Source organism: Pristiophorus japonicus, chromosome 32 (genome assembly GCF_044704955.1).
Source record: "Pristiophorus japonicus isolate sPriJap1 chromosome 32, sPriJap1.hap1, whole genome shotgun sequence".
Taxonomy (NCBI): Eukaryota; Metazoa; Chordata; class Chondrichthyes; family Pristiophoridae; genus Pristiophorus; species Pristiophorus japonicus.
The window spans coordinates 3,468,682-3,493,286 of NC_092008.1; the positions used below are offsets into that span (position 1 = coordinate 3,468,682).

Genomic DNA, 24,605 nt, shown 5'->3' on the forward strand with positions numbered 1-24,605 from the left:
TTTCAGTACGTGTGTTTCTTGATATAGTTCAATGACAGCTGGTGCAGGGTACAATACGATGAGAAGGAAGAAAAACAGATGGTTACTGTGAACCTGTCATGTATCTTACATTATTATATATAAGAACATAAGAACATAAGAATTAGGAACAGGAGTAGGCCATCTAGCCCCTCAAGCCTGCTCCGCCATTCAATAAGATCACGGCTGATATAACTGTATTCTAACATGCTATACAGGACGGTAATAAGATGTGACCTGTAACCACCAGCATACCTTACCACCAGGGGTGCACTTGCAAGAGACAGATATATCAGGTCTCAGGCAAGTGCAGCATTCCAGAGCTGTGAAGTAAAGGTGCAGGTCCAGAGTGACGTTGACTTCACTACATGCCTCGTGTGAATCTGCACTGAGGGGACAGGACTTTACAAAACCCAAAACTGCCAAGCACACATTCCCCAGCTGTGACCTTCCTGCCCTAGCAATTGGAGCACCTTCTCCTCATCGGGCACGAGAAGTCAAAGGTTTGCAAGCCACGTGTTGCAGCTCTCTTGGTTGCGACGAGCTGTCGTCACACTCCTGACCTTTGGGCAGCCCGAAGCGGAGGGGGGCACGGGCAGGTCGGGGGGGGGAAGGGGGCAGAAGGAATTGGAGCAGGGGTAGGCCACCTGGCTGCTCGAGCCTGCTCCGCCATTCCATAAGATCACGGCCTCCTGGTAGGACGGCCAAGGTGGCCATGAACAGGTCCCGGCACAGAGCGATCGAGGGGGCTCATCCGCGGCCACGTTCGTGCCCGGGGTGTCCCTGGAGATGGAGCACGCGGTGTCCACCGGTACGCTCGCGGCCTTCCGCGAGAGGTGGGCGCCGGAGGGACTGGAGTGGAAACAAGTCACCCTCGTTCAAGCGACCGCCTATGATTGAGGCAGTCCCTCCTATCGAGCAAGACTTGCTTCCACTCTTAAAAAAAATGAGTCCTTAGCTTTCTCCTCATCTCGGTCCGAAATGGCTTACCCCTTATCCTTAGACTGTGACCCCCTGGTTCTGGACTTCCTCAACATCGGGAACATTCTTCCTGCATCTAACTTGTCCAGTCCCGTCAGGATTTTAGATGTTTCTATGAGATCCCCTCCCATCCTTCTAAACTCCAGTGAATACATCGTCATCATCATAGGCAGTCCCTCGTATGGAGCAAGTTCTCAGGTGGCTGTACAGCATCATAGAAACATAAGAAATAGGAGCAGGAGCAGGCCATTCGGCCCCTCGAGCCTGCTCCGCTATTTAATACGATCACGGCTGATCTGATCATGGACTCAGCTCCACTTCCCCACCCGTCCCTTCACTCCCTTATCGCTCAAAAATCTGTCTATCTCCACCTTAAATATATTCAATGTCCCAGCCCCCCACAGCTCTCTGGGGCAGTGAATTCCACAGATTTACAACCCTCAGAGAGAAGAAATTCCTCCTCATCTCAGTTTTAAATGGGCGGCCCCTTGTTCTGAGACCATGCCCCCTAGTTCTAGTCTCCCCCATCAGTGGAAACATCCTCTCTGCATCCACCTTGTCCAGCCCCCTCATAATCTTATACGTTTCGATAAGATCACCTCTCATTCTTCTGAATTCCAATGAGTAGAGGCCCAACCTGCTCAACCTTTCCTCATAAGTCAACCCCCTCATCCCCGGAATCAACCGAGTGAACCTTCTCTGAACTGTCTCCAAACCAAGTATATCCTTTCGTAAATATGGAAACCAAAACTGCACGCAGTACTCCAGGTGTGGCCTCACCAATACCCTGTATAACTGTAGCAAGACTTCCCTGCTTTTATACTCCATCCCCTTTGCAATAAAGGCCAAGATACCATTTACTTCTCTCTCATTCATTCATTCATTCATTCTCTCTCTCTCTGATCACTTGCTGTACCTGCATACTAACTTTTTGTGTTTCATGCAAAAGTAACCCCCAGGTCCCGCTGTACTGCGGCACTAAGCAATTTTTCTCCATTTAAATTATAATTTGCTTTTCTATTTTTTCTGCCAAAGTGGATAACCTCACATTTTCCCACATTATAGTCCATCTGCCAGATTTTTGCCCACTCACTTAGCTTGTCTATATCCCTTTGCAGATTTTTTGTGTCCTCCTCACAATTTGCTTTCCCATCCATCTTTGTATCATCAACAAACTTGCAACTTCTCTCCATACCCCTTGATCCCTTTAGCCGTAAGGGCCTTATCTAACTCCCTTTTGAATATATCTAACGAACTGGCCTCAACAACTTTCTGTGGTAGTTAATTCCACAGGTTCACAATTCTCTGAGTGAAGAAGTTTCTCCTCATCTCGGTCCTAAATGGCTTACCCCCTTACCCTTAGACTGTGACCCCTGGTTCTGGATTTCCCCAACATCGGGAACATTCTTCCTGCATCTGAATATATCTAACGAACTGGCCTCAACAACTTTCTGTGGTAGTTAATTCCACAGGTTCACAATTCTCTGAGTGAAGAAGTTTCTCCTCATCTCGGTCCTAAATGGCTTACCCCCTTACCCTTAGACTGTGACCCCTGGTTCTGGATTTCCCCAACATCGGGAACATTTTTCCTGCATCTAACCTGTCCAGTCCCAATGTGGTTGGCATCACGGAGACATGGCTCCAGGGTGACCAAGGCTGGGAACTCAACATCCAAGGCTATTCAACATTTAGGAAGGGTAGACAGAAAGGAAAAGGAGGTGGGGTGGTTTAAAGAGGAAATTAATGCAATTGTAAGGAAAGACATTAACTTGGATGATGTGGAATCTATATGGGTGGAGCTACGGAATACCAAAGGGCAGAAAACGCTAGTGGGAGTTGTGTACAGACCTCCAAACAATAGTAGTGATGTTGGAGAGGGCATCAAACAGGAAATTAGGGGTGCATGCAATAAAGGTGTAGCAGTTATAATGGGTGACTTTAATATGCATATAGATTGGGCAAACCAAACTGGAAACAATACGGTGGAGGAGGATTTCCTGGTGTGCACAATGGATGGTTTTCTAGACCAATATGTCGAGGAACCAACTAGGGAGGAGGCCATCTTAGACTGGGTGTTGTGTAATGAGAGAGGATTAATTAGCAATCTCGTTGTGCGAGGCCCCTTGGGTAAGAGTGACCATAATATGGTGGAATTCGACATTAGGATGGAGAATGAAACAGTTAATTCAGACACCATGGTCCAGAACTTAAAGAAGGGTAACTTTGAAGGTATGAGGCGTGAATTGGCTAGGATAGATTGACGAATGATACTGAAGGGGTTGACTGTGGATGGGCAATGGCAGACATTTAGAGACCGCATGGATGAACTACAACAATTGTACATTCCTGTCTGGCATAAAAATAAAAAAGGGAAGGTGGCTCAATCGTGGCTATCAAGGGAAATCAGGGATAGTATTCAAGCCAAGGAAGTGGCATACAAATTGGCCAGAAATAGCAGCGAACCTGGGGACTGGGAGAAATTTAGAACTCAGCAGAGGAGGACAAAGGGTTTGATTAGGGCAGGGAAAACAGAATACGAGAGGAAGCTTGCAGGGAACATTAAGACGAACTGCAAAAGCTTCTGTCGATATGTAAAGAGAAAAAGGTTAGTAAAGACAAACGTAGGTCCCCTGCAGTCAGAACAGGGAAAGTCATAATGGGGAACAAAGAAATGGCAGACCAATTGAACAAGTACTTTGGTTCGGTATTCACGAAGGAGGACACAAACAACTTTCCGGATATTAAGGGGTCAGAGGGTGTAGTAAGGAGGAAGAACTGAGGGAAATCCTTTAGTCGGGAAATTGTGTTGGGGAAATTGATGGGATTGAAGGCCGATAAATCCCCAGGGCCTGATGGACTGCATCCCAGAGTACTTAAGGAGGTGGCCTTGGAAATAGCGGATGCATTGACAGTCATTTTCCAACATTCCATTGACTCTGGATCAGTTCCTATGGAGTGGAGGGTAGCCAATGTAACCCCACTTTTTAAAAAAGGAGGGAGAGAGAAAACAGGGAATTATAGACCGGTCAGCCTGACATCGGTAGTGGATAAAATGATGGAATCAATTATTAAGGATTTCATAACAGTGCATTTGGAAAGAGGTGACATGATAGGTCCAAGTCAGCATGGATTTGTGAAAGGGAAATCATGCTTGACAAATCTTCTGGAATTTTTTGAGGATGTTTCCAGTAGAGTGAACAAGGGAGAACCAGTTGATGTGGTGTATTTGGACTTTCAGAAGGCTTTCGACAAGGTCCCACACAAGAGATTAATGTGCAAAGTTAAAGCACATGGGATTGGGGGTAGTGTGCTGACGTGGATTGAGAACTGGTTGTCAGACAGCAAGCAAAGAGTAGGAGTAAATGGGTACTTTTCAGAATGCAGGCAGTGACTAGTGGGGTACCGCAAGGTTCTGTGCTGGGGCCCCAGCTGTTTACATTGTACATTAATGATTTAGATGAGGGGATTAAATGTAGTATCTCCAAATTTGCGGATGACACTAAGTTGGGTGGCAGTGTGAGCTGCGAGGAGGATGCTATTAGGCTGCAGAGCGACTCGGATAGGTTAGGTGAGTGGGCAAATGCATGGCAGATGAAGTATAATGTGGATAAATGTGAGGTTATCCACTTTGGTGGTAAAAACAGAGACAGACTATTATCTGAATGGTGACAGATTAGGAAAAGGGGAGGTGCAACGAGACCTGGGTGTCATGGTACATCAGTCATTGAAGGTTGGCATGCAGGTACAGCAGGCGGTTAAGAAAGCAAATGGCATGTTGGCCTTCATAGCGAGGGGATTTGAGTACAGGGGCAGGGAGGTGTTGCTACAGTTGTACAGGGCCTTGGTGAGGCCACACCTGGAGTATTGTGTACAGTTTTGGTCTCCTAACTTGAGGAAGGACATTCCTGCTATTGAGGGAGGGCAGTGAAGGTTCACCAGACTGATTCCCTGGATGGTGGGACTGACCTATCAAGAAAGACTGGATCAACTGGGCTTGTATTCACTGGAGTTCAGAAGAATGAGAGGGGATCTCATAGAAACGTTTAAAATTCTGATGGGTTTAGACAGGTTAGATGCAGGAAGAATGTTCCCGATGTTGGGGAAGTCCAGAACCAGGGATCACAGTCTAAGGATAAGGGGTAAGCCATTTAGGACCGAGATGAGGAGAAACTTCTTCACCCAGAGAGTGGTGAACCTGTGGAATTCTCTACCACAGAAAGTTGTTGAGGCCAATTCACTAAATATATTCAAAAAGGCGTTAGATGTAGTCCTTACTACTAGGGGGATCAAGGGGTATGGCGAGAAAGCAGGAAGTGGGTACTGAAGTTGAATGTTCAGCCATGAACTCATTGAATGGTGGTGCAGGCTCGAAGGGCCGAATGGCCTACTCCTGCACCTATTTTCTATGTTTCTAAGTCCCGTCAGAATTTTATATGTTTCCATGAGATCCCCTCTCATTCTTCTAAATTCCACTGAATATAAGCCTAGTCGACCCAGTCTTTCTTCATATGTCAGTCCTGTCATCCCGAGAATCAGTCATGGCTGATCCGATCATGGACTCAGCTCCACTTCCCTGCCCGCCCCTTTATCGGTTAAGAAACTGTCTATCTCTGTCTTAAATTTATTCAATGTCCCGGCTTCCACAGCTCTCTGAGGCAGAGAATTCCACAGATTTATAACCCTCAGAGAGAAGAAATTCCTCCTCATCTCAGTTTTAAATGGGCGGCCCCTTATTCTAAGACCATGCCCCCTAGTTCTAGTCTCCCCCATCAGTGGAAACATCCTCTCTGCATCCACCTTGTCGAGCCCCCTCATAATCTTACACGTTTCGATAAGATCACCTCTCATTCTTCTGAACTCCAATGAGTAGAGGCCCAACCTGCTCAACCTTTCCTCATAAGTCAACCCCCTCATCCCCGGAATCAACCGAGTGAACCTTCTCTGAACTGCCTCCAAAGCACGTATAAGGGAATTAAGGGTTACGGGGAGAGGGCGGGTAAGTGGAGCTGAGTCCACGGCCAGATCAGCCATGATCTTGTTGAATGGCGGAGCAGGCTCGAGGGGCTAGATGGCCTACTCCTGTTCCTAATTCTTATGTTCTTATGTTCTTATCCTTTCGTAAATGTGGAAACCAAACCTTGACCCATATGACTCACAAAGACATGGACCATGTACAGTGTCAAAAGGCGAGACATGGGAAATGACATTTTTATCATCGTAGGCATCACCGGCACCAAGTTCAGGGTCTACTTGGTCAGTCGTGATACCCAGTCATCAAAGAAGGCCATGGTCAAGAGTTGGTTCTGCTCCCCCCCCCCTCCCCGTCTCTCTGCCATTTCTCTTGCAGTTGTCGCACGGTGAAGATTATAGAAACGTATAGAGACATAGCAGCAGTTGCAGCATAGCAGCACTGCCCCCCCCCCCCAGTCATCACGATCCACGGCGCGGCCCTGGACAACGTGGACCATTTCCCAAACCTCAGGAGCCTCTGATCAACAAGGGCAGACATTGACGACAAGGTCCAACACCGCCTCCAGTGCGCCAGTGCAGCCTTCGGCCGCCTGAGGAAAAGCGTGTTCGAAGACCAGGCCCTCAAATCCGCCACCCAGCTCATGGTCTACAGGGCCGTAGTGATGCCCGCCCTCCTGTATGGCTCAGAGACATGGGGCCATCAACATCTTCATCGTCTCGGTCCCCCTTTGCCACTGGACCAAGAACTTGCTCATCCAAGCCCCGTGTGGTAACTGGTTGCGCAAGGCCGGGCATCCTCACTGCTCCGTTAACAGGAAGGCCAGGACCTGGAACGTCAGGACCCTCAGGGACATCATCATAGTCAGCGCCAATGCCATCATAGGCAGTCGTGATACCCACCAGCCTGTATGGCTCACAGCGAGACATGGACTGAAAGGCCCTTGGTCAGGCCAAAGAAGGCCATGAACAAGAGTTGCTGCTGTTCTCCCCTCTGCCATTTCTCTTGCAGGTGTCACGCCGTGAAGATCAGAGAAACGTAGAGAAATAGAGGGGCAGTAGTAGGCCATTCAGCCCTTCCGGCTCATACTCCCTGCCTCCGGCAACGAGTCCCTCACCCACCTTAATTGCCTGGATTGACTTCCGAGAGATGGGTCATATACAGCAGGCACCTCAAAGCGCTGGAGAGGTACCGCCAGCGCTGGCTCCGCAAGATCCTGCAAATCCCCTGGGAGGACAGACGCACCACTGATGGGGGAGACTAGAACTAGGGGGCATGGTCTCAGAATAAGGGGCCGCCCATTTAAAACTGAGATGAGGAGGAATTCCTTCTCTCAGAGGGTTGTAAATCTGTGGAATTTGCTGCCTCAGAGAGCTGTGGAAGCCGGGACATTGAATATATTGAGATAGACAGATTTTTGAGCGATAAGGGAGTGAAGGGTTATGGGGAGCAGGCAGAGAAGTGGAGCTGAGTCCATGATCAGATCAGCCACGATCGTATTAAATGGCGGAGCAGGCTCGAGGGGCCGAATGGTTGACTCATAGAAACATAGAAACATAGAAAATAGGTGCAGGAGTAGGCCATTCGGCCCTTCTAGCCTGCACCGCCATTCAATGAGTTCATGGCTGAACATTCAACTTCAGTACCCCATTCCTGCTTTCTCGCCATACCCCTTGATCCCCCGAGTAGTAAGGACCTCATCTAACTCCTTTTTGAATATATTTAGTGAATTGGCCTCAACAACTTTCTGTGGTAGAGAATTCCACAGGTTCACCACTCTCTGGGTGAAGAAGTTCCTCCGCATCTCGGTCCTAAATGGCTTACCCCTTATCCTCAGACTGTGACCCCCTGGTTCTGGACTTCCCCAACATTGGGAACATTCTTCCTGCATCTAACCTGTCTAACCCCGTCAGAATTCTAAATGTTTCTATGAGGTCCCCTCTCATTCTTCTGAACTCCAGTGAATACAAGCCCAGTTGATCCAGTCTTTCTTGATAGGTCAGTCCCGCCATCCCGGGAATCAGTCTGGTGAACCTTCGCTGCACTCCCTCAATAGCAAGAATGTCCTTCCTCAGGTTAGGAGACCAAAACTGTACACAATACTCCAGGTGTGGCCTCACCAAGGCCCTGTACAACTGTAGCAACACCTCCCTGCCCCTATACTCAAATCCTCTCGCTATGAAGGCCAACATGCCATTTGCTTTCTTAACTGCCTGCTGCACCTGCATGCCAACCTTCAATGACTGATGTACCATGACACCCAGGTCTCGTTGCACCTCCCCTTTTCCTAATCTGTCACCATTCAGATAATAGTCTGTCTCTCTGTTTTTACCACCAAAGTGGATAACCTCACATTTATCCACATTATACTTCATCTGCCATGCATTTGCCCACTCACCTAACCTATCCAAGTCGCTCTGCAGCCTCACAGCATCCTCCTCGCAGCTCACACTGCCACCCAACTTAGTGTCATCCGCAAATTTGGAGATACTACATTTAATCCCCTCATCTAAATCATTAATGTACAGTGTAAACAGCTGGGGCCCCAGCACAGAACCTTGCGGTACCCCACTAGTCACTGCCTGCCATTCTGAAAAGTACCCATTTACTCCTACTCTTTGCTTCCTGTCTGACAACCAGTTCTCAATCCATGTCAGTACACTACCCCCAATCCCATGTGCTTTAACTTTGCACATCAATCTCTTGTGTGGGACCTTGTCGAACGCCTTCTGAAAATCCAAATATACCACATCAACTGGTTCTCCCTTATCCACTCTACTGGAAACATCCTCAAAAAATTCCAGAAGATTTGTCAAGCATGATTTCCCTTTCACAAATCCATACTGACTTGGACCTATCATGTCACCTCTTTCCAAATGCACTGCTATGACATCCTTAATAATTGATTCCATCATTTTACCCACTACCGATGTCAGGCTGACCGGTCTATAATTCCCTGTTTTCTCTCTCCCTCCTTTTTTAAAAAGTGGGGTTACATTGGCTACCCTCCACTCCATAGGAACTGATCCAGAGTCAATGGAATGTTGGAAAATGACTGTCAACGCATCCACTATTTCCAAGGCCACCTCCTTAAGTACTCTGGGATGCAGTCCATCAGGCCCTGGGGATTTATCGGCCTTCAATCCCATCAATTTCCCCAACACAATTTCCCGGCTAATAAGGATTTCCCTCAGTTCCTCCTCCTTACTAGACCCCCCGACCCCTTTTATAACCGGAAGGTTGTTCGTGTCCTCCTTCGTGAATACCGAACCAAAGAACTTGTTCAATTGGTCCGCCATTTCTTTGTTCCCCGTTATGACTTCCCCTGATTCTGACTGCAGGGGACCTACGTTTGTCTTTACTAACCTTTTTCTCTTTACATACCTATAGAAACTTTTGCAATCCGTCTTAATGTTCCCTGCAAGCTTCTTCTCAAACTCCATTTTCCCTGCCCTAATCAAACCCTTTGTCCTCCTCTGCTGAGTTCTAAATTTCTCCCAGTCCCCAGGTTCGCTGCTATTTCTGGCCAATTTGTATGCCACTTCCTTGGCTTTAATACTATCCCTGATTTCCCTAGATAGCCACGGTTGAGCCACCTTCCCTTTTTTATTTTTATGCCAGACAGGAATGTACAATTGTTGTAGTTCATCCATGCGGTCTCTAAATGTCTGCCATTGCCCATCCACAGTCAACCCCTTAAGTATCATTCGCCAATCCATCCCAGCCAATTCACGCCTCATACCTTCAAAGTTAGCCTTCTTTAAGTTCTGGACCATGGTCTCTGAATTAACTGTTTCATTCTCCATCCCAATGCAGAATTCCACCATATTATGGTCACTCTCCCCCAAGGGGCCTCGCACAACGAGATTGCTAATTAATCCTCTCTCATTACATAACACCCAGTCTAAGATGGCCTCCCCCCTAGTTGGTTCCTCGACATATTGGTCTAAAAAACCATCCCTTATGCACTCCAGGAAATCCTCCTCCACCGTATTGCTTCCAGTTTGGTTAGCCCAATCTATGTGCATATTAAAGTCACCCATTATAACTGCTGCACCTTTATTGCACGCACCCCTAATTTCATGCTTGATGCCCTCTCCAACATCACTACTACTGTTTGGAGGTCTGTACACAACTCCCACTAACGTTTTTTGCCCTTTGGTGTTCTGCAGCTCTACCCATATAGATTCCACATCATCCAAGCTAATGTCCTTCCTAACTATTGCCTTAATCTCCTCCTTAACCAGCAATGCTACCCCACCTCGTTTTCCTTTTATTCTATCCTTCCTGAATGTTGAATACCCCTGGATGTTGAGTTCCCAGCCCTGATCATCCTGGAGCCACGTCTCTGTAATCCCAATCACATCATATTTGTTAACATCTATTTGCAGAGTTAATTCATCCACCTTATTGCGGATACTCCTTGCATTAAGACACAAAGCCTTTAGGCTTGTTTTTTTAACACCCTCTGTCCTTTTAGAATTTTGCTGTACAATGGCCCTTTTTGTTCTTTGCCTTGGGTTTCTCTGCCCTCCACTTTTCCTCATCTCCTTTCTGTATTTTGTTTTTGCCTCCTTTTTGTTTCCCTCTATCTCCCTGCATTGGTTCCCATCCCCCTGCCATATTAGTTTAACTCCTCCCCAACAGCACTAGCAAACACTCCCCCTAGGACATTGGTTCCGATTCTGCCCAGGTGCAGACCGTCCGGTTTGTACTGGTCCCACCTCCCCCAGAACCGGTTCCAATGCCCCAGGAATTTGAATCCCTCCCTGCTGCACCACTGCTCAAGCCATGTATTCATCTGCGCTATCCTGCGATTCCTACTCTGACTAGCACGTGGCACTGGTAGCAATCCCGAGATTACTACTTTTGAGGTCCTGCTTTTTAATTTAGCTCCTAGCTCCTTAAATTCATTTCATAGGAACTCATCCCTTTTTTTACCTATGTCGTTGGTACCAATGTGCACCACGACAACTGGCTGTTCTCCCTCCCTTTTTAGAATGTCCTGCACCCGCTCCGAGACATCCTGTTCCTGTTTCTTATGTTTCTATGATCTTATTGAATGGCGCAGCAGTCTTTTTAACATTACATTTAAATGGCATGCTTCTTTAAAAAAGTCACATGTTCCTTTAAATGCACTGCCCCTTTAAATGGGCTGTCCCTTTAAACGTGGGGGTGGGGGACTGGTGGATGTGGGGCAGGAAGTGACGACACCAGCCGGCACTACTTTCGGGCAGTGGGCGTGACCTGCGGGCTACCAATCATTCTCCAACAAGCTGGGTCCAGTGCGCATGCTTGTAGTCAGCCCTGCTGCAGTACTGGACGACCAACACCAGGGCGGCAGCAGTGAGGCGCAGGCTGGCAGCAGCGCCCCCTGGTGGCAGACTGCGCCACTCACAATACCGACCTTGAGAGTTTTCAGGAGACAGTTTGATGGGACAGTGTAGAGGGAGCTTTACTCTGTATCTAACCCCCTGTACCTGCCCTGGGAGTGTTTGATGGGACAGTGTAGAGGGAGCTTTACTCTGTATCTAACCCCGTGCTGTACCTGCCCTGGGAGTGTTTGATGGGACAATGTAGAGGGAGCTTTACTCTGTATCTAACCCCCTGTACCTGACCTGGGAGTGTTTGATGGGACAGTGTAGAGGGAGCTTTACTCTGTAGCTAACCCCCTGTACCTGCCCTGGGAGTGTTTGATGGGACAGTGTAGAGGGAGCTTTACTCTGTATCTAACCCCCTGTACCTGCCCTGGGAGTGTTTGATGGGACAGTGTAGAGGGAGCTTCACTCTGTATCTAACCCCCTGTACCTGCCCTGGGAGTGTGTGATGGGACAGTGTAGAGGGAGCTTTACTCTGTATCTCACCCCCTGTACCTGCCCTGGGAGTGTTTGATGGGACAGTGTAGAGGGAGCTTTACTCTGTATCTAACCCCCTGTACCTGCCCTGGGAGTGTTTGATGGGACAGTGTAGAGGGAGCTTTACTCTGTATCTAACCCCCTGTACCTGTCCTGGGAGTGTTTGATGGGACAGTGTAGAGGGAGCTTTACTCTGTATCTAAGCCCCTGTACCTGTCCTGGGAGTGTTTGATGGGACAGTGTAGAGGGAGCTTTACTCTATATCTAACCCCGTGCTGTACCTGCCCTGGGAGTGTTTGATGGGACAGTGCAGAGGGAGCTTTACTTTGCATCTAACCCCCTGCACCTGTCCTGGGAGTGTTTGATGGGACAGTGTAGAGGGAGCTTTACTCTGTATCTAACCCCCTGTACCTGCCCTGCGAGTGTTTGATGGGACAGTGTAGAGGGAGCTTTACTCTGTATCTAACCCCCTGTACCTGTCCTGGGAGTGTTTGATGGGGCAGTGTAGAGGGAGCTTTACTCTGTATCGAACCCCCTGTACCTCTCTTGGGAGTGTTTGATGGGACAGTGTAGAGGGAGCTTTACTCTGTATCGAACCCCCTGTACCTGCCTTGGGAGTGTTTGATGGGACAGTGTAGAGGGAGCTTTACTCTGTATCTAACCCCCTGTACCTGCCCTGGGAGTGTTTGATGGGACAGTGTAGAGGGAGCTATAGTCTGTATCTAACCCCCTGTACCTGCCCTGGGAGTGTTTGATGGGACAGTGCAGAGGGAGCTTTACTCTGTATCTAACCCCGTGCTGTACCTGCCCTGGGAGTGTTTGATGGGACAGTGTAGAGGGAGCTTTACTCTGTATCTAACCCCGTGCTGTACCTGCCCTGGGAGTGTTTGATGGGACAGTGTAGAGGGAGCTTCACTCTGTATCTAACCCCCTGTACCTGCCCTGGGAGTGTTTGATGGGACAGTGTAGAGGGAGCTTTACTCTGTATCTAACGCCCTGTACCTGCCCTGGGAGTGTTTGATGGGGACAGTGTAGAGGGAGCTTTACTCTGTATCTAACCCCCTGTACCTGCCCTGGGAGTGTGTGATGGGACAGTGTAGAGGGAGCTTTACTCTGTATCTCACCCCCTGCACCTGCCCTGGGAGTGTTTGATGGGACAGTGTAGAGGGAGCTTTACTCTGTATCTAACCCCCTGTACCTGCCCTGGGAGTGTTTGATGGGACAGTGTAGAGGGAGCTTTACTCTGTATCTAACCCCCTGTACCTGCCGTGGGAGTGTTTGATGGGACAGTGTAGAGGGACCTTTACTCTGTATCTGACCCCCTGTACCTGCCCTGGGAGTGTTTGATGGGACAGTGTAGAGGGAGCTTTACTCTATATCTAACCCGTGCTGTACCTGCCCTGGGAGTGTTTGATGGGACAGTGTAGAGGGAGCTTTACTCTGTATCTAAGCCCCTGTACCTGTCCTGGGAGTGTTTGATGGGACAGTGTAGAGGGACCTTTACTCTATATCTAACACCGTGCTGTACCTGCCCTGGGAGTGTTTGATGGGATAGTGTAGAGGGACCTTTACTCTGTATCTGACCCCCTGTACCTGCCCTGGGAGTGTTTGATGGGACAGTGTAGAGGGAGCTTTACTCTATATCTAACCCGTGCTGTACCTGCCCTGGGAGTGTTTGATGGGACAGTGTAGAGGGAGCTTTACTATGTATCTAACCCCCTGCACCTGTCCTGGGAGTGTTTGATGGGACAGTGCAGAGGGAGCTTTACTTTGTATCTAACCCCCTGCACCTGTCCTGGGAGTGTTTGATGGGACAGTGTAGAGGGAGCTTTACTCTGTATCTAACCCCCTGTACCTGCCCTGCGAGTGTTTGATGGGACAGTGTAGAGGGAGCTTTACTCTGTATCTAACCCCCTGTACCTGTCCTGGGAGTGTTTGATGGGACAGTGTAGAGGGAGCTTTACTCTGTATCGAACCCCCTGTACCTCTCTTGGGAGTGTTTGATGGGACAGTGTAGAGGGAGCTTTACTCTGTATCGAACCCCCTGTACTTGCCTTGGGAGTGTTTGATGGGACAGTGTAGAGGGAGCTTTACTCTGTATCTAACCCCCTGTACCTGCCCTGGGAGTGTTTGATGGGACAGTGTAGAGGGAGCTTTACTCTGTATCTAACCCCCTGTACCTGCCCTGGGAGTGTTTGATGGGACAGTGCAGAGGGAGCTTTACTCTGTATCTAACCCCGTGCTGTACCTGCCCTGGGAGTGTTTGATGGGACAGTGTAGAGGGAGCTTTACTCTGTATCTAACCCCGTGCTGTACCTGCCCTGGGAGTGTTTGATGGGACAGTGTAGAGGGAGCTTTACTCTGTATCTAACCCCCTGTACCTGCCCTGGGAATGTTTGATGGGACAGTGTAGAGGGAGCTTTACTCTGTATCTAACCCCCTGTATCTGTCCTGGGAGTGTTTGATGGGAACAGTGTAGAGGGAGCTTTACTCTATATCTAACCCGTGCTGTACCTGCCCTGGGAGTGTTTGATGGGACACTGTAGAGGGAGCTTTACTCTGTATCTAACCCCCTGTACCTGTCCTGGGAGTGTTTGATGGGACAGTGTAGAGGGAGCTTTACTCTGTATCGAACCCCCTGTACCTGCCCTGGGAGTGTTTGATGGGACAGTGTAGAGGGAGCATTACTCTGTATCTAACCCCCTGTACCTGCCCTGGAATTATGTGATGGGACAGTGTAGAGGGAGCTTTACTCTGTATCTAACCCCCTGTACCTGTCCTGGGAGTGTTTGATGGGAACAGTGTAGAGGGAGCTTTACTCTATATCTAACCCGTGCTGTACCTGCCCTGGGAGTGTTTGATGGGACAGTGTAGAGGGAGCTTTACTCTGTATCTAACCCCCTGTACCTGTCCTGGGAGTGTTTGATGGGACCGTGTAGAGGGAGCTTTACTCTGTATCTAACCCCCTGTACCTGCCGTGGGAGTGTTTGATGGGACAGTGTAGAGGGAGCTTTACTATGTATCTAACCCCCTGCACCTGTCCTGGGAGTGTTTGATGGGACAGTGTAGAGGGAGCTTTACTCTGTATCTAACCCCCTGTACCTGCCCTGCGAGTGTTTGATGGGACAGTGTAGAGGGAGCTTTACTCTGTATCGAACCCCCTGTACCTCTCTTGGGAGTGTTTGATGGGACAGTGTAGAGGGAGCTTTACTCTGTATCGAACCCCGTGTACCTGCCTTGGGAGTGTTTGATGGGACAGTGTAGAGTGAGCTTTACTCTGTATCTAACCCCCTGTACCTGCCCTGGGAGTGTTTGATGGGACAGTGTAGAGGGAGTTTTACTCTGTATCTAACCCCCTGTACCTGCCCTGGGAGTGTTTGATGGGACAGTGCAGAGGGAGCTTTACTTGGTATCTAACCCCGTGCTGTACCTGCCCTGGGAGTGTTTGATGGGGACAGTGTAGAGGGAGCTTTACTCTGTATCTAACCCCGTGCTGTACCTGCCCTGGGAGTGTTTGATGGGACAGTGTAGAGGGAGCTTTAGTCTATATCTAACCCCGTGCTGTACTTGTCCTGGGAGTGTTTGATGGGACAGTGTAGAAGGAGCTTTACTCTGTATCGAACCCCCTGTACCTGCCTTGGGAGTGTTTGATGGGACAGTGTAGAGGGAGCTTTACTCTGTATCTAACCCCCTGTACCTGCCCTGGGAGTGTTTGATGGGACAGTGTAGAGGGAGCTTTACTCTGTATCTAACCCCCTGTACCTGCCCTGGGAGTGTTTGATGGGACAGTGCAGAGGGAGCTTTACTCTGTATCTAACCCCGTGCTGTACCTGCCCTGGGAGTGTTTGATGGGACAGTGTAGAGGGAGTTTTACTCTGTATCTAACCCCGTGCTGTACCTGCCCTGGGAGTGTTTGATGGGACAGTGTAGAGGGAGCTTTACTCTGTATCTAACCCCATGCTGTACCTGCCCTGGGAGTGTTTGATGGGACAGTGTAGAGGGAGCTTTACTCTGTATCTAACCCCGTGCTGTACCTGCCCTTGTAATGTTTGATGGGACAGTGTAGAGGGAGCTTTACTCTGTATCTAACCCCCTGTACCTGCCCTGGGAATGTTTGATGGGGACAGTGTAGAGGGAGCTTTACTCTGTATCTAACCCTGTGCTTTTGGGGAGGAGTTAAACTTATATGGCAGGGGGATGGGAACCTAGTCAGGGAGACAGAGGGAAACAAAATGGAGACAGAAGCAAAAGACAGAAAGGAAATGAGTAAAAGTGGAGGGCAGAGAAACCCAAGGCAAAAACCAAAAAGGGCCACTTTACAGCAAAATTCTAAAGGGTCAAAGTGTGTTAAAAAGACAAGCCTGAAGGCTCTGTGCCTCAATGCGAGGAGTATTCGGAATAAGGTGGATGAATTAACTGCGCAGATAGCAGTTAACGGATACGATGTGGTTGGCATCAGGGAGACATGGCTCCAGGGTGACCAAGGCTGGGAACTCAACATCCAGGGGTATTCAACATTTAGGAAGGATAGACAGAAAAGAAAAGGAGGTGGGGTGGCGTTGCTGGTTAAAGAGGAGATTAATGCAATAGTTAGGAAAGACATTAGCTTGGATGATGTGGAATCTATATGGGTAGAGCTGCAGAACACCAAAGGGCAAAAATCGTTAGTGGGAGTTGTGTACAGACCTCCAAACAGTAGTAGTGATGTTGGGGAGGGCATCAAACAGGAAATTAGGGGTGCATGCAATAAAGGTGCAGCAGTTATCATGGGTGACTTTAATATGCACATAGATTGGGCTAACCAAACTGGAAGCAATGCGGTGGAGGATGATTTCCTGGAGTGCATAAGGGATGGTTTTCGAGACCAATATGTCGAGGAACCAACTAGGGGGGAGGCCATCTTAGACTGGGTGTTGTGTAATGAGAGAGGATTAATTAGCAATCTCGTTGTGCGAGGCCCCTTGGGGAAGAGTGACCATAATATGGTGGAATTCTGCATTAGGATGGAGAATGAAACAGTTAATTCAGAGACCACGGTCCAGAACTTAAAGAAGGTTAACTTTGAAGGTATGAGGCGTGAATTGGCTAGGATAGATTGGCGAATGATACTTAAGGGCTTGACAGTGGATGGGCAATGGCAGACATTTAGAGACCGCATGGATAAACTACAACAATTGTACATCCCTGTCTGGCGTAAAAATAAAAAAGGGAAGGTGGCTCAACCGTGGCTATCAAGGGAAACCAGAGATAGTATTAAAGCCAAGGAAGTGGCATACAAATTGGCCAGAAATAGCAGTGAACCAAGGGACTGGGAGACATTTAGAACTCAGCAGAGGGGGACAAAGGGTTTGATTAGGGCAGGGAAAATAGAGTACGAGAAGAAGCTTGCAGGCAACATTAAGGCAGATTGCAAAAGCTTCTATAGATATGTAAAGAGAAAAAGGTTAGTAAAGACAAACGTAGGTCCCCTGCAGTCAGAATCAGGGGAAGTCATAACTGGGAACAAAGAAATGGCAGACCAATTGAACAAGTACTTTGGTTCGGTATTCACTAAGGAGGACACAAACAACCTTCCGGATATAAAAGGGGTCAGAAGGTCTAGTAAGAAGGAGGAACTGAGGGAAATCCTTATTAGTCGGGAAATTGTGTTGGGGAATTTGATGGGATTGAAGGCCGATAAATCCCCAGGGCCTGATGGACTGCATCCCAGAGTACTTAAGGAGATGGCCTTAGAAATAGCGGATGCATTGACAGTCATTTTCCAACATTCCATTGACTCTGGATCAGTTTCTATGGAGTGGAGGGTAGCCAATGTAACCCCACTTTTTAAAAAAGGAGGGAGAGAGAAAACAGGAATTATAGACCGGTCAGCCTGACATCGGTAGTGGGTAAAATGATGGAATCAATTATTAAGGATGTCATAGCAGCGCATTTGGAAAGAGGTGACATGATAGGTCCAAGTCAGCATGGATTTGTGAAAGGGGAATCATGCTTGACAAATCTTCTAGCATTTTTTGAGGATGTTTCCAGTAGAGTGGACAAGGGAGAACCAGTTGATATGGTGTATTTGGACTTTCAGAAGGCTTTCGACAAGGTCCCACACAAGAGATTAATGTGCAAAGTTAAAGCACATGGGATTGGGGGTAGTGTGCTGACGTGGATTGAGAACTGGTTGGCAGACAGGAAGCAAAGAGTAGGAGTAAATGGGTACTTTTCAGAATGGCAGGCAGTGACTAGTGGGGTACCGCAAGGTTCTGTGCTGGGGCCCCATCTGTTTACATTGTACATTAATGATTTAGACGAGGGGATTAAATGTAGTATCTCCAAATTTGCGGTAGACACTAAGTTGGGTGGCAGTGTGAGCTGCGAGGAGGATGCTATGAGGCTGCAGAGTGACTTGGATAGGTTAGGTGAGTGGGCAAATGCATGGCAGATGAAGTATAATGTGGATAAATGTGAGGTTATCCACTTTGGTGGTATAAAAAGAGAGACAGACTATTATCTGAATGGTGACAGATTAGGAAAAGGGAAGGTGCAACGAGACCTGGGTGTCATGGTACATCAGTCATTGAAGGTTGGCATGCAGGTACAGCAGGCGGTTAAGAAAGCAAATGGCATGTTGGCCTTCATAGCTAGGGGATTTGAGTACAGGGGCAGGGAGGTGTTGCTACAGTTGTACAGGGCCTTGGTGAGGCCACACCTGGAGTATTGTGTACAGTTTTGGTCTCCTAACTTGAGGAAGGACATTCTTGCTATTGAGGGAGTGCAGCGAAGGTTCACCAGACTGATTCCCGGGATGGCGGGACTGACATATCAAGAAAGACTGGATCAACTGGGCTTTTTTTCACTGGAGTTCAGAAGAATGAGAGGGGATCTCATAGAAACGTTTAAAATTCTGACGGGTTTAGACAGGTTAGATGCAGAAAGAATGTTCTCAATGTTGGGGAAGTCCAGAACCAGGGGTCACAGTCTAAGGATAAGGGGTAAGCCATTTAGGACCGAGATGAGGAGAAACTTCTTCACTCAGAGAATTGTGAACCTGTGGAATTCTCTACCACAGAAAGTTGTTGAGGCCAATTCACTAAATATATTTAAAAAGGAGTTAGATGTAGTCCTTACTACTAGGGGGATCAAGGGGTATGGCGAGAAAGCAGGAATGGGGTACTGAAGTTGCAGGTTCAGCCATGAACTCATTGAATGGCGGTGCAGGCTAGAAGGGCCGAATGGCCTACTCCTGCACCTATTTTCTATATTTCTATGTACCTTCCCTGGGAGTGTTTGATGGGACAGTGTAGAGGGAGCTTTACTCTGTATCTAACCCCCTGTACCTGCCCTGGGAGTGTTTGATGGGACAGTGTAGAGGGAGCTTTACTCTGTATCTAACCCCCTGTACCTGCCCTGGGAGTGTTTGATGGGACAGTTTAGAGGGAGGTTTACTCTGTATCTAACCCCCTGTACCTGCCCTGGGAGTGTTTGATGGGACAGTGTAGAGGGAGCTTTACTCTGTATCTAACCCCCTATACCTGCCCTGGGAGTGTTTGATGGGGACAGTGTAGAGGGAGCTTTACTCTGTATCTAACCCCGTGCTGTACCTGCCCTGGGAGTGTTTGATGGGACAGTGTAGAGGGAGCTTTACTCTGTATCTAACCCCCTGTACCTGCCCTGGGAGTGTTTGATGGGACAGTGTAGAGGGAGCTTTACTCTGTATCTAACCCCCTGTACCTGCCCTGGGAGTGTTTGATGGGGACAGTGTAGAGGGAGCTTTACTCTGTATCTAACCCCCTGTACCTGCCCTGGGAGTGTTTGATGGACAGTGTAGAGGGAGCTTTACTCTGTATCTAACCCCCTGTACCTGCCCTGGGAGTGTTTGATGGGACAGTGTAGAGGGAGCTTTACTCTGTATCTAACCCCGTGCACTTACCTTTTTGACGACAGGGCTGGTTTGACAAACAATGCTACCATGGGTTGCTTCAGGTGAGCCTGTCTCGCGGTGTGGATCTCAAAATGGGCGCTGGGGTCCTTTGTAACAGAAGCAAAGGTCCGAACACCCGCTCTGGGACCCCTCCCTCCCTTCCATCATCAATGCGTCGGGTGGGAAAATCATCCAGAGATACACGCGTCCATCCTCCCCTTGCCATAGAATCAAAGAAATTTACAGCGCGGGAGGAGGCCATTCCGGCCCATCGTGTCCGCGTTGCGCCGGCCGACCAAGAGCCATCCCGGACTAATCCCACTTTCCAGCTCTCGGTCCGTAGCCCTGTAGGTTATGGCACTTCAAGTGCACATCGTTACTACTTTAAAGACGTTATGGTCTACAGGGCTGTAGTGATACCCGCCCTCCTGTATGGCTCAGAGATACGGACCGTGTACAGTAGACACCTCAAGTCGCTGGAGAAATACCACCAACGCTGTCTCCGCAAGATCCTGCAAATCTCCTGGGAGGACAGACGCACCAACGTTAGCGTCCTCGACCAGGCCCAACATCCCCAGCATCGAAGCACTGACCACACTCGACCAGCTCCGCTGGGCAGGGCCACATTGTCCGCATGTCCCCCCTAGACACGAGACTCCCCAAAGCCAAGCGCTCGACTCGGAACTCCTTCACGGGCAAACGAGCCAAAGGTGGGCAGAGGAAACGTTACAAGGGACCACCCTCAAAGCCTCCCCGATAAAGTGCAACATCCCCCACCGACACCTGGGAGTCCCTGGGCCCAAAGACCAGTCCGCCCTAAGTGGAGGAAGTGCACCCAGGAGGGCGCTGAGCACCTCGAGTCTCGTCGCCGAGAGCGTGCAGAAACCAAGCGCAGGCAGCGGAAGGAGCGTGCGGCAAATAAGAACATAAGAATTAGGAGCAGGAGTCGGCCATTCAGCCCCTCGAGCCTGCTCCGCCATTCAATAAGATCGTGGCTGCCATCTGAGGAATCAACCGAGTGAACCTCGCCTCCAATGCAAGGCTATCCCTCCTCAAATAGGGCGCTATATAAATACAACGTTGTTGTCCTGAAGAAAACCTTCACCCAGAACGTGGCAATTTGAAAATAACTTATGGATTTTATTTTTAATTTATTGCAGATTAATATGTACACACAAAGGTAAACAGATTACCCGTGGCAACGACAGAGTGGAACCAAATTTAAAAAATGCACACCACTTGCAGACACGCTTTCTACCAGTCACGTGATTGGTTATCATGCATTTTTTGCTTACATCACATAAGGCTTGTAACATGCACTCACTGACATCACTCCACAAAGATTCCCGAGGCAGCTCCAGATGCCCGCACGTGCCCTGGGGAGGAAATCGCGGTGCGCGGCAAATAATGGCGCGTGGCAAACAGTCACCCACGGCAAATAACTGCACGCCAATTAGTTACGTGCGCCAAACAATTTTGCATGCCAAATAATTTCGCCTGGCAAATAATTGCGCGCGTAAATAATCACGCACGGCAAATAATTTCACGCGGCAAATAATTGGGCGCGGCAAATAATTTCGCGTGGGAAATAATTTAGCGTGGCAAATAATTTCGCGCGGCAAATAATTTCGCGTGGGAAATAATTTCGGCGGCAAATAATTTAGCATGGCAAATAATTTAGCGTGGGAAATAATTTAGCGCGGCAAATAATTTCGCGTGGGAAATAATTTCGGCGGCAAATAATTTAGCATGGCAAATAATTTAGCGCGGCAAATAATTTCGCGCGGCAAATAATTTCGCGTGGGAAATAATTTCGGCGGCAAATAATTTAGTGCGGGAAATAATTTAGCTCGGCAAATAATTTAGCGCGGCAAATAATTTCGGCGGCAAATAATTTGGCGCGGCAAATAATTTAGCGCGGCAAATAATTTAGCGCGGCAAATAATTTCGGCGACAAATAATTTAGCGCGGCAAATAATTGCGCGCGGCAAATAGGTCGTTCGATCGCCCGTTGCGGCTCACGGAGTCGCTGTTGGAGGTGTGTGCGGGGTGGGGGGGGTGTGTGTTCACGGGTTTTTTTTCTGCGATCGGAATCCACGCCTACTCCCCCCCCCAACATGCGTCCCGTCAGATCACAGCATTCTCGCTCCAGCCCCCACCCCCCCACCGCAGTCCGCGGGGGGCGGTCGCACGATCGGGCGACGGTGCGCGAGGAGGGGGGCAAAGGACGGGGGGGTGGGGGGCGGCAGGATCGGGCTCAGTACCCGAGGGTTGAAGGGATTGTGGGGGTAAGATGGGTGATCCCAGCCTGTAACTCACTCCCGGGTATCTGTTATTCTATATATAAACCCCCGAACCCCTCGATTAGATTCCAGCCTGTAACTCACTCCCGGGTATCTGTTATTCTATATATAAACCCCCCGAACCCCTCGATTAGATTCCAGCCTGTAACTCACTCCCGGGTATCTGTCATTCTATATATAAACCCCCCGAACCCCTCGATTAGATTCCAGCCTGTAACTCACTCCCGGGTATCTGTTATTCTATATATAAACCCCCCGAACCCCTCGATTAGATTCCAGCCTGTAACTCACTCCCGGGTATCTGTCATTCTATATATAAACCCCCCGAACCCCTCGATTAGATTCCAGCCTGTAACTCACTCCCGGGTATCTGTTATTCTATATATAAACCCCCCCGAACCCCTCGATTAGATTCCACCCTGTAACTCACTCCCGGGTATCTGTTATTCTATATATAAACCCCCCGAACCCCTCAATTAGATTCCAGCCTGTAGCTCACTCCCGGGTATCCGTTATTCAATATATAAACCCCCGAACCCCTCGATTAGATTCCAGCCTGTAACTCACTCCCGGGTATCTGTTATTCTATATATAAACCCCCCGAACCCCTCGATTAGATTCCCGCCTGTAACTCACTCCCAGGTATCTGTTATTCTATATATAAACCCCCCAAGCCCCTCGATTAGATTCCAGCCTGTAGCTCACTCCCAGGTATCCGTTATTCTATATATAAACCCCCCCGAACCCCTCAATTAGATTCCAGCCTGTAACTCACTCCCGGGTATCCGTTATTCTATATATAAACCCCCCCGAACCCCTCAATTAGATTCCAGCCTGTAACTCACTCCCGGGTATCTGTTATTTTATATATGAACCCCCCGAACCCCTCGATTAGATTCCAGCCTGTAATTCTCTCCCGGGTATCTGTTATTCTATATATAAACCCCCCCGAACCCCTCGATTAGATTCCAGCCTGTAACTCACTCCTGGGTATCTGTTATTCTATATATAAACCCCCCGAACCCCCGATTAGATTCCAGCCCGTAACTCACTCCCGGGTATCCGTTATTCTATATATAAACCCCCTGAACCCCTCGATTAGATTCAAGCCTGTAACTCACTCCCGGGTATCCGTTATTCATATATAAACCTCCCGAACCCCTCGATTAGATTCCAGCCTGTAACTCACTCACGGGTATCTGTTATTCTATATATAAACCACCCCCGAACCCCTCGATTAGATTCCAGCCTGTAACTCACTCCCGGGTATCCGTTATTCTGTATATAAACCCCCCCGAACCCGTCGATTAGATTCTTGCCTGTAACTCACTCCCGGTGGAAAGCCTACAGTAATTTAAATCTAGAATCTCTGGTGTCATATACTATATTTACAGGGTAGCTAGTAATCTGATGGAAATATATTTCTACAATATGTACAGCAACTCACTCTGCAACTGAAGTAATTATAATATCTTACAGGATTGCATATAATCGCAAACCTTCGATACGATCTCTGTATATGGACAGGTTTGAAATGTCACACTGATGAAGCAGGGAGCACTCTCCTGATGGGACAGTGTAGAGGGAGCTTTACTCTGTATCTAACATGCTGTACCTGCCCTGGGAGTGTTTGATGGGACAGTGTAGAGGGAGCTTTACTCTGTATCTAACCCCCTGTACCTGCCCTGGGAGTGTTTGATGGGACAGTGTAGAGTGAGCTTTACTCTGTATCTAACCCCATGCTGTACCTGCCCTGGGAGTGTTTGATCGGACAGTGTAGAGGGAGCTTTACTCTATATCTAACCCCGTGCTGTACCTGCCCTGGGAATGTTTGATGGGACAGTGTAGAGGGAGCTTTACTCTATATCTAACCCCGTGCTGTACCTGCCCTGGGAGTGTTTGATGGGACAGTGTAGAGGGAGCTTTACTCTGTATCTAACCCCCTGTACCTGCCCTGGGAGTGTTTGATCAGACAGTGTAGAGGGAGCTTTACTCTGTATCTAACCCCCTGTACCTGCCCTGGGAGTGTTTGATGGGACAGTGTAGAGGGAGCTTTACTCTATATCTAACCCCGTGCTGTACCTGCCCTGGGAGTGTTTGATCGGACAGTGTAGAGGGAGCTTTACTCTGTATCTAACCCCCTGTACCTGCCCTGGGAGTGTGTGATGGGACAGTGTAGAGGGAGCTTTACTCTGTATCTAACCCCCTGTACCTGCCCTGGGAGTGTTTGATGGGACAGTGTAGAGGGAGCTTCACTCTGTATCTAACCCCCTGTACCTGCCCTGGGAGTGTTTGATGGGACAGTGTAGAGGGAGCTTCACTCTGTATCTAACCCCGTGCTGTACCTGCTCTCGGTGGGTCTGTGTCTGTGCGATTCCCCAGCATGTGAACGCCACCCCGAAGAATTGGAAGAAAACGGGGTGGGGTGTAGGGGAGGGAGAAAAAAAAAACGTGGGAGGTGCTGTTGGTATCGCCCTGTCGACAGCGCACGGTTTAAAAGTCGAGGTTTGGTGGAGGGAGGGGGAGTGCTATCCGAAAGCCCGAGCGGCAAACACTGCCAGACGGAG

General features: G+C 48.8%; 1 protein-coding gene across 1 annotated transcript in view; it reads right to left on the minus strand.

Annotated features, from left to right (window-relative positions):
• Window positions 1-24,605, minus strand: part of LOC139240502 (IQ motif and SEC7 domain-containing protein 1-like) — a 144,252-nt gene that overhangs the window by 9,566 nt on the left and 110,081 nt on the right. Inside the window, exon 13 of the mRNA XM_070869044.1 lies at window positions 19,745-19,842. Coding sequence (XP_070725145.1) covers window positions 19,745-19,842 — 98 coding nt within the window. The remainder of the gene's footprint in view (window positions 1-19,744; window positions 19,843-24,605) is intronic.